The 11,509-nt window shown below is 35.5% G+C and overlaps 1 protein-coding gene across 1 annotated transcript in view; it reads right to left on the bottom strand.

Moving 5' to 3' along the window:
* Positions 1 to 10,536: 10,536 nt before the first annotated feature.
* LOC110228482 overlaps positions 10,537 to 11,509 on the bottom strand; it is a 3,480-nt gene continuing 2,507 nt past the window's right edge. Inside the window, exon 4 of the mRNA XM_021026091.1 lies at positions 10,537 to 10,807. Within this exon, the coding sequence (XP_020881750.1) occupies positions 10,700 to 10,807 (108 nt within the window). The 3' untranslated portion in view covers positions 10,537 to 10,699. The remainder of the gene's footprint in view (positions 10,808 to 11,509) is intronic.

Here is an 11,509-nt window from a genome sequence, read left to right as displayed (position 1 = left end):
GGTATATATTTTTATTTACATGGATATGGATTTACTACTTCATAAAAACCATATTCTAAACAACATTGTTTTGTTTTGTTTAGGGTATATTAAATATGAGTAAGGGTTAATTGTTTAGGGTATAGGGAATAGGGTTTAGATTTTATTTTTAGTATTATAGTGCTTAGGGTATATATAATAAATATATTTTCTCGTGGATATGGATTTATGGATGGTTTTAAGGTTAAAGGGTTTAGGGTTTATGGTTTATTGTTATGTGTTTAGGGTTTAGTGTTTAGTGTTTATGGTTTAGGGTTTAGGGTTTAGGGAATATTTTTTAGATATATATGCTATGGGGTTTATTGAATATGAGTAAGGGTTAATTGTTTTGGGTATATGAAATAGGATTTATAATTTCATTTTGGTATTATAGTTGTTAGGGTATATATTTTAAATATATATCCACGTGGATAGGGAATAGAGTTAAGGGTTTATTGTTATGGCTTTTGGGTTTAGGGTATAGGGGTTAGTGTTTAGGACCCTTAACGTATTGTTTAGCGAATATGGTTTAGATATATATGCTATATGGTCTATTTTATATGAGTAAGGGCTTAGGGTTTATGGTATTGTTTAGGGAATATGGTTTAGATATATATGCTATAGGGTCTATTATATATGAGTAAGGGTTTATGGTTTAGGGTATTGGGTTTAGAATTTAATTTTGTATTATAAGGGTTAGTGTATATATCTTTAATATATATCCTCGTGGATATGGATTTATGGATGGTTAAATTTTTAGGGTATATAATTAAGGGTTTATGGTTAAGAGTATACTTATTTTAATTTCGGTTGCTTTTTAAAACCTTCGTTTTTTAAAAATTGGTAAAATTGTACCTCCGAGTTAACGACTGTTAACTTTGCTAACGGAAGCACTAACTGCGGTTAAAACTTAACCCAAGGTGTTTAAGCATATATATACAATCTTGTTTCTGCAGAATTCGAATATGTTATCTTAGTCAGATGGTTAAACGTGGGTTGACTATCCTTCTGGACCTTGGTTCGAACCACCCCTCTGTCTCTTTTTTCTTTAATTTTTGTTTGCTTCAATTTTTTTGCTCGCATCCCAATCACCGACGGGACTGGAACTTGCTGAGATTGGTGGATCAAAGAAAGGATGCAAATTCAATGCAAAACCCTAACTTTTACAGTTTCTTCGATTTCTTCTAACCAAAGCTACCACCATTACCATCTTCAACCACTTTACGGTCATTGAATCCTCCACTCCCGAGTTTCAGAAAATCGAAGAAATTTTTACCAATTTCCTAAATCATGGAATACCACTCCCGATGTTACCAATTTTTTTAAAACGAAGGTTTTAAAAGATAACCAAAATTAAAATAAGTATTTTTATTCCAAATTTAATACTACATGTATTAAACGGCCAAATAAAAATTAGATGACGGTTTTTTCGGGTTTTTTCCCGATAATTAACGGCATCTATAGATTTGTTGGTTTCGACCACATTTTTATAGTTTATGTAGTAAATTCAAATTACAAGTTAGTTCATGTAGTTATAAGCACACTTCAAAGTTTTGTGTATAAATACGATAAAGCAATTAAGTTCGTGGGGGAATTGGCCGTTTCCCCTGACTTTGAATCCCAAAACAACCACACAAATCTAGACAATAAATCTGACCGAGAGCAAACAAAGAAGTTGATTACTATCGTCTATGAGAAACAATACATAGTTGTCATTAATCTGTGCCTTATGTTATGTAATATATGTGCCCTTATTGCCAAAACTACTTTGTAATTATTATTTTTTGAATAAAATGTATAATTTATTCGAAAAACTTTTTTACAACAAATGCATCGTTAGATTAAACGTTTGTAGCCAAAATTTTCAACAAAGACTATATTCTTAGTGTGTTTATCTTGAGGCAAACCATGTGTTCATGCATTCCTCATATCTTCTATTCCTCGTATATTCTTAGTGTGTTTATTTCGAACTTGTTTGTCAAGACTGCGTAGCAAATGAGTTGGAGGAGTTGCAGCTTCGCCATGCCCCCGGCAGTTTCGCTACTTCCAAATTGAGTATATTTTATAATTATTTGAGATACGAAATTTTAGCTAAAGCTACAATTTCCTAAATTTCTCACTATCCTGTTCCGAAGAAATTATTCGGTGTGTGTGGTATTCCATGATTGTTTGCTTTGTAAGCATAATCTTTAACTCGTATTTATGCAACACCGAGACGGATACGAAGACTAAAAACAAGGACAAAATGGAAACAGAATACAACTAAACAGGAACAATTAAAATACGGGAGGGAAATAAATAGATAAGAAAAATATTTATATTTTGAAGATATATATAAAAAAAAGTCATACATAAATACATAAGTCTCAACATAAAAAAAACCTTACTTTGACTTAATTCGGTTATGTATGGAAAGATATAAATAAAAGAGAATATTACTCTGTGAGACACAATTTTCAAACTCATTTTCCCTCTAGAGCAGTTAAGGGGTAGTGGGCAGTTTTTTAAGTTTTTTTACCAAAAACCCCATGAAACTGACATTAACCATAGTTACATATCTATGGTTATCTATTAAAAATATTAATTTATACAGTCTTAGAAAATGTATCCCGTAACCATGACCTAGAAAACTCTATTCCGGCGAGTAAAAGAAACGGCGGTGAAAAATCTTCACTTCTCCACCTCTGTAAACAAACTTCAGGTCCTGTAAATTCTAAAATTCAGCTCTAGTTCGTCAAGAGTATCCGATAATTCTAAACCCAGTTCGTCGACCGTGACATAAATTGAAACTCGATTCCCTGGAGAAAAAAACGGCGGTCATCTTCTCTGTTTCTCCACTTCTCCACTTCTCCACTTCTCAAAAGTATCAATGACAGGTAATCGATATCTTATTTTATTTGATCTCACTTTATATTCTATATTTTCATCAATACTTGTCAACTTATTTGCAGGTGCTGCGGAAGAAGCGGCAATTGCCTGGGATTTGAGACTCCCTCCAAGGCTTTTTGCCACTGACCGTTACCCCGACGCTCGTCTGAATATTTACTCCAGACCCGATATACTCACAGTCATATGTGATGTTCTTGAAGGTACCAAAGAAATGGAAACCATATTGGACTCGTGTTTTGGTTCTCTATTTAGTTTAAGGGTAAGTGAATGCCCAATTTCTTGCAAATTAGTTCATGCTCTGTTATGTAGACAACTGCTATCAAAACAAAAATACGAAATGTGGACGGTTTTTGGTGGACAGCCATTAAGATTCTCTTTATTTGAGTTTGGTTCTGTAACTAGGTTGCCTTGTGGTGAATTCCCCGAGGAGTATGATCCAGATTTCTTCCCTAAACGTGTGAATGGGGTGAACGATTACTGGGATGTGTTGATTGGTAAAGATAAGAATGCTACATTAGCTGATGTATCCGTTAAGTTCCAGGCATTGAAAGGGATTGAGGACCCTTTGAAACTGCCACTAGCTCTTCTGCTTATTGTTGATGGAGTCCTTATAGCCAATAATCAGACTCATCGGCCAACATATAAGTATGTGAAGATGTTGGAAAACATTGACTCCTTCCTTTCTTTTCCATGGGGGAGAGAATCTTTCTTGAAGACTATACAGGTAATGAGGCCTGGAAGAAACAAACCGTCAATGGCAGAATCGAAGAGAAAAAGGTCACGCGCAGCGTCCAAGATTGAAGATCCCATCCAACTTTTTACAAATCAGATGCAACAGCAAACTATAGCTATCTATGGCTTTCCTTTGGGCCTGCAACTTCTTGCTTATAGGAACATATCTGGTCTACTTGACAAGATTCCTGGTTCTTCAGATGATAGAACCTTCTTGGAATGGCATTCAATTGGTATTCCCAAAAACAATCTTTCCCTAAATGAAGTTCATCTCCTTGAACGTGATCCTGATGTAAGTTATTTTAAACATTTATATAGTTTTTAACTTTCATGTGTTCTCATTATTGTTTTTTGTCTGTTCAGTTGATTGTTACTCCGCTGCTTTTTGTTGACCACAACGAAGAAGGATGGGGAGATTGGGATGATGAAGTGAGAGACAAGAAAGTGCTGTATTTGATTGAGCAGATAAGGAAATGTCATGAATTCACCAAAAAAGAGTGGCCTGGTGGCTATGCTGATCTAGAGCTCATTTCTGTCAATGAAAAGGAACGTGTTGTTGAACACAAGAAACATATAGTTAACAGGAAAAGGAAACATACAGCAACTCCTTCTTCAAAGGGAACTCAATCAAAATCGAAAGTCGGTACTACAAGGCGAGGCAGGAAGCGTAAGTTTGATTTGGTTGATGATGATGAGGCAGATGATATAAAACTGTGGGTGAATTCGCAGTTGGATGCTATAAGACGTGAATTTGCGGAGAGTGTTAAGAAGTTAAGAGCTCAGAATGTGAATCTTCTGAAAAAGATCAAGGCCCTGACATCTCTGAAGATGCCAAAATTTCAATATCACAAATTCTCTCGCTCTAGACAGTCATCTTGTCCTCCATCCAGAAAAATACATAAAGCAGGTAAACACCCCATTCTGTCTGAATCTCCTGTGAAGGCTGCTGTAGATGCTCAAAACATCCGAACTCCCCCTTCAAGTCCATTAACTTCAATGCATGAGGAAGACAATTCAGCGTCAGGAGAACCTGCTATGCTTGTTGATGATATGACATGGCGTCGAATAACTTCTCAACAGTGTGGAAGTTTGTTGATGGTGTCAGGACAACCTGCTACTCTTGTTGCTTCCAAACATCGCATTTGACTTACTTTTATTAACGCATTACACTTATCACATTTTTTATCATACATGAAGGGAATTCTGGGAATACTAACATGGATTCAGTTACTTCCCCTCGAAAAAGTCTGGTAATGGGATTTTAGAATCTTTTACTCTATTGTTTCCTAACATGGATCATATCTTCTTAGATTATTAATCTTTTCAGAAAGAATCTCCATCAAGGTATTTATCTGCTGATAGCACAGAGGCTCCACAGTCTGATCAACCCATATATGACACTGAGTCTAAACTTACAGACGAGGTAAGATTTTTAGAATATCTGTCTGTACATAAAAATATTTAACTATTTTTATACCTAACTACATTTTCCACATTTTGTAATCTTACACACTAGCCTCTGTCTTCTCCTCAACTTGCTGCTGTTTATGATACTACAAAGAAACCCTCTTCTATTGATGGATCTGAGGTTCTTTTCCACTAAGGGGTTTATCAATCGTTTGAGTTTACCATAAATGTATTTTACTCATCTGGTTAATCTTTTACCACTTTCAATCTGATCTAGGAGATCAACATTGGAGACTTGGTCTATGCGGATAACGTTGACACATTGGTTCAATCAGTTTGCAAGTCTACAAGTCCTACTATTGCTGCTGCAGATGTGGATTCCCTACCATCACAAGAAGAGTTTCTTGCTGTTGATTATTCAAAGGTAACCTTTTACCATACTCCAATTTTTAAGATTTGTTTCAAACAACATTCCATAAATTCCAATACTAAACCAATTTAATGACGATTCAGATAATCCCTCAAGATGATCAACCTGATGCAAACATTTCTGATGATATTGTATCAAATTCTGATAAACTTCAAAACTCTGAGGTATTTTAAACGAGGCTGTCCACGAGGATAGCTGTATTTTTTATGGGTTGTCAATTAAGTCGATACTTAACTTTGTAACTTCCTTTGCTTCAGTTACATTAATTTATAAATTCAAAACTTTACAAATAATTAACATCACTCTATAAAATCAAATGTTAAACAATTTAATTACGTTGTAGATAACCCCCCAAGATGATCTACCCGATGGAATCAAGTCTGGTGGTATTGAAACAAATTTTGTTTTGGTAAAACACTCGGAGGTAATCCTTGTTCATCTGATCCGTATCCATGTGGATACCTGGTTTTAATAATACTCTAACAACCTGTCACCAGATTGAAACCACCTCTATCTATCCTCCCAAAATTGACCCTCCTGTTCTCCAAGACTCTCTCAACGTCTCCATTCAAGGCCCAGTTTCTCCAGTGACCAAGGTATTTTTATCTTGTATTTTCACATAAAACTTTATGCCCATTTTGTTTATCTTACCACTTGTTTCTTCCTCATGTAGATGGCCGCAGATACTCAACAAGATAAAGATGTTGATATTGAAAATGATGATGATGAGGTATAATACCCTGGTGATCGTTTGAGTGTAGTTTTAATTTATGGTTTTCTCATTATATTTTCTTATAAAATCTCAGGATTCTGCAGTCAAAAGTGGAGATGTTGTTGATGTTAGTGATTCATCTCCTGCAAGAGAACGGAAGCCAACTACTTTGTCAGACAAAGAGGCCAAACTTGTTGAGTTGGTTCTAAATCTTCCAAGAAACTCACCTACAAAACAGTATGACCTGTTACCTCGTTTGGACAAAACATTTTTCAAAGTGTTCATGGACATCCTTCGAAAGGCACCACATACGTAATGACATTCCTTTTCCTTTTACTTTGGTTTCCTTTTCCTCTGTCTAACATTATGTTCTAATTTCAGGCAACACCTAACCCGCTGTGATATTGTGATAACCAACAAATTCCTAGTCCAGCTTGCCCAGCCAACCAATTGGGTTGATACCATGGTAAGACATGTCCCATACTTAATTACATTTTATTTCCCCAATGTTTAATATGGTTACTCCACTTGCCCATTTCTATCATTTTGCAGCACATGGAGGTTCTAGGGACTTTCCTAGATGAAAGGCACAGATTCACACTCTCTCAAGAACGCGCTGTAATTATCAAACCGTGGCTAGGCAACTACCTACAAGGGAAGTACCCTTCTTTCCTAGCTGCAAAACAAAAGTTGTGCGTTCAATGGAATCAACAGTTCAAGCGGGCTATTCCTGGATCTCCATCAGAATGGTTTGAAGAAATAAATCTTATCTTCATGCCAATGATTTGGAAAAACCAGCATTGGGTAGGACTGGCAATCAACTTAGGTACATGGTGTGTCGACATACTTGATCCAAACTACCCTCTAAACGATGATGACAAAGTCAACGAGTACATGGCACCTATTGTGGTCCAACTCCCGTATATAATTAACAAATTTTGCAAGCCACGTCTGTCTCAGGTACATGGCTTGGATCCTTTCCGTTGGACAAGAATGAAAGAGATCTATGTCAACGAGAGGAGTGGGGACTGTGGACCTCTGTCAATGAAGTTCATTGAAATATATGCCAATGGTGGAGATGCAGAGAAAATGGCTCTTATAACAGATGAAATTGTTGATGATTTCAGGGGCCAGTATGCTATAGATCTGTTTCAAGAACTTGTGGCACCTCTTTACAAATAGGTAGCTCAACTACTAATCTATGTAATTTGTTGTAGAGATTGTTGCTTCTTATCTCCTTTCCTTTTCCCTTCAAACTTATTTCTCGGCTAGCTCTATTTGTTTGATGTAAAATGTACATCATCATCTACTATTAATCTAGCTCCCCTAGATTTATAAGGATGTTATTTTTCCTTATATATTATTACAATATATGGCATGTGGATTTGTTTACATGGACTCATTCCATTTCAGTAATCTTCCACATGGGTGAACAAGAGTAAAACCACATACACTACTCAATTGATGTTAAATCACCTTATGTTTCCTAAACCCTAAATTTATCTGCAGAACTATGGACTGTGGAATTTATGTCTTAGTTTTACACTTTGGCATATGATTTACTGGTGTGGATAGTACATAATGGATTAATCATTTAACATACTGTCCACAATGAACAACTTATTAAAACGCTGCCGTTTTAAAGTTGGGAAATATCCTTAAAAATCTAGGGTCTCCGACTTCATCTCCTTAATCACTTTCTGTTGGCAAATATCAGTTCTTTCAATAAGTGCTTCAAATTAAAACCAAATCTCTAAATATCTTTTTTTAAAGGATCGTTCTGTGTATTTTTTTCTAAATGTCTTCTAACATTCCTTTTCCTTTAGTTACAGACATAGTTCGTCGGATTGGTATTTCTGGTTTTCGTCATCTCGGTCCATTCATCGCGGCTGGCCCTGAATGGTCAGCCATCGTTTTTTCTGCTGAAGTATTAAAGGAGGTTTGTCTTGATGAGTTTGTTTCTGTCGCCTCTTTATGCATTGAAGGCTCACCGTACCGGCCATTTTTGCTTAGATGTGTACATTCTAACAACAACACTGCCAAATACATTGAAGGGTTACGACTAGCTGCACTTGTTGGCCCTTCTGTTCAATCTCTTGATATGCTTGGTGAAGCTGCGATTCACAACATACATTCCTATTTTGCTTTTGGCATTTTCTATGCTTTATGCGGAAATCCTTGTGAAGGAAGTATGATACTCAAAAAGTTTTTGGAGAAGTTTTCAACTTTCCAAGAAGCTGTTAATTGCGCTGACCAGGTGATGGCTCAGATATCAGACATGGGTCCAACAGGAAAGCATCTTTACCGAGGGTACGGGGGCTTAAACGTTATACCAGATTGTGGTTTAGTCCATTATGGGGCTTTGGATATTTGCCCATCTTGCTTTGTTCTATTTTATGTCTTTCAAATCCATGACTTGTGTTAGCTTTTGTTTCTATGGATAATCCTTTGTTTCATGATCTATTTTATATCTTAATGTGCCTTTTAAAATGACTGTTTTTATTCATTCACGTCTTGCAATCCATTGTTTACTGACCACACGGCTGATATATTCCGATTTACCAGCGTCTTGTACTAAATAAATGTTAAACAATAAATTACTACGAATGTTATTTCATTTTGTAGATTGTGGATTTGTATTCATGGACTCTTACAATGATATTCGATAAAGGCATTCGATAAAGACTTGTGTATTTTTATCTGCAGTTGCCTTTCAAATGAATCTTTTTATTGATACGCTGTTTTACAATCCATTGAGTACAGATCACACGGCTAACATCTTCCGATTTACCAGTTTTCGGTATTCAAAATAATGTTTGACAACTAATTACTACGAATTATATTATGTCAGTTACTGGTGGATTAGTATTCATGGACTCTTACAATGACATGAGATAATCTGATAATGTAACAAAATGCTTTTTGGGCAAATTTGTTTTTTCTTTTTTTAGACAATATCAGAATTACTCATACTCATCTTACACCAAAACGACGTAGTTCAAATTTAGGAATAAATTCTTTTTTTTTTTTTTTTTTTTTTTTTTTGTCAGAAAGGAATAAATTCTAAATCTAGGGATTTCATCATAACAATCTTTTTGTTCTCCTCCAACATAAAGGTCCAAACAAGAAAATGGTAGATCGATTTCGAGGTATCCCGAAACTCTGCCCCTGTGGCGAGGAAGTTGTGATGAAAACCTCAGCAACTCCAAGAAATCCTGGTCGCTTGTTTCATGCATGTCCTCTGGGATCCCCTGTAAGTAAATCAACTATCTTATATTATTTTTGCTACATTTATATCAGAATTAATTTCCGATTACACAGGAGAATAGGAACCATTTGTTCAAATGGACGGATACATGTATGGTAGAAGAGATTGAGGAGTTGATTACGAAAGTGGATAACATTGAGGGTGCTACACTCACATTGCAAAAAGGGTTAAATATTTGTGATTCCAACATAAGCACTTTGTCAGAGGAGACTCGGGCCTGTGATTCTGTTCTTCAGAAAGATATTGAAGACTTGAAAACGCAGCTTAGATGTATGAAAAAAAACATTGTTGTTTTCGCTTTGATCATTGTTTTATTTTTTTTCCTTTTTTAATTTTTTAGGACTTGTAAAATTAAACTATTATCATAGTAGTTGTTGTGTGATGATATATGTAATGTTGCATTTTAATTGACAGATTCTATTCCCCATCCATAAAGGATCATCCATTATAGTTGTAGTTTCCACCTTTTCCTCGGTTAACTGTAATCACACAATTCAAGCTAACTTCACTTTTTCAGTCCCATTTCTTGAAAAAAAAAAAAAAGCTAAATATCTTTCGTTTAGGCCATCAATTCAATTACATATATTTAAACTTTCTAATTGTCAACTCAACCATAATTATAAAAACTTTAATTTATGTACCTATAACCTATTCCTACGCTTTAGGCCACATACATCACGTTAGCCAATACTGACACCTTTTACATCGCGAGTGACACTCCACATCAATACCTTTTGCTACGTCCGATGCTCGTTTGTGGACGAGATAATTTTAATCTACTATTCCTGTGGGCAAGCTATAATTTTTCCAACCATGCTTCCAAACCAATCAAAACGGCATTTTCTCGGCACTTTTACATATTTTATTTCTATTATATGGATAATAACCCATGGCCATAAACTAGAATTCTTTTACTTAAATTTGACCAAAATATTTACAAACTTTATAAAGGTTTGACATTGTACAATAACGTTTATATGGATAACAATAGATGGAGGAAAGAAAATATCTCATTCCATATTTAATTTTGCCGGACATTGAACTTTAAGAAATATATGGATAACATTAAAGGGACACAAAGAAAGTTCTTAAATGTTATACATTCCCCTGCAACTTAAAGGTATTAGATAACCAAAAATAACATCCCGCTTACATCTAGGATTATCACCAAATAACTTATCAAAAAACATTGCTCATACTTTCATGAACTCTACACCAACATCCCGCTTACATCCTCCATAACTTAATCGACACACCTGTTGAATCTGTGCCCAACTCTCTTGCACCTAGGGCACTTTGGCCTCCCGACCCTTCCGGGCTGAAAAGGTGGCTGTACCACGCACACATTCATGTCACCATGCGTTTATCATGTGTGACATTCCAACGGCATCTCATCTGAAAGTACCCTATCGTCGACTCATAACACAGTCCTTTGTGCTTCTCTACAAACTGTGCATACGGATTATTCGCGGCAAGACACTTTTGGTAGAAAGTGTAGTACTTTGAATGTGGCATTGACCACCACATGAAATGATGGTCCATATCGATGCGAACGGATGCTAAGGTTTTCTTCGACAGAACAGCATCCTTCCCCTCTCTCCCAGCGAGCAACAAGTTCTTCAATGCATCGACACCATCTTCACCAACCTAACTCACAATGATATCCATTAACGGCTGAGGAATGTGAAATTCTCTCCTTGGAATCTCCTACAAAATTAAAACAGATTCTTAAACTATCATTCTTACATAAGCATTATTCTAAAAACAGATTACAACAACCTCAATGACATTTGAACCCTCGCTCTCCTCATAGCTTTGGAGTACACCTCCCATAGTTAAACTTTCTTGTAAATCTCCCATTTTAACAAGAAATGCAAATTTATGATCTTTGGATTAGGTTGTGTTTCTGTTTATAACCTATTTATAGACTTTATTAAACCTATATGTTTAACCTTACCTCATAATGGGGGCTAATTCGCTTAATTTATTTTATTTATATTGGATTAAAATATGAGATCTCTTAAAATATCAATATCTTTACACATGGATTTTA

Source organism: Arabidopsis lyrata (genome assembly GCF_000004255.2).
Source record: "Arabidopsis lyrata subsp. lyrata unplaced genomic scaffold ARALYscaffold_5, whole genome shotgun sequence".
Lineage (NCBI taxonomy): Eukaryota > Viridiplantae > Streptophyta > Magnoliopsida > Brassicales > Brassicaceae > Arabidopsis > Arabidopsis lyrata.
The sequence above is the reverse complement of the archived record's forward strand: the minus strand, read 5'-3'. Positions and strand labels throughout refer to the sequence as shown.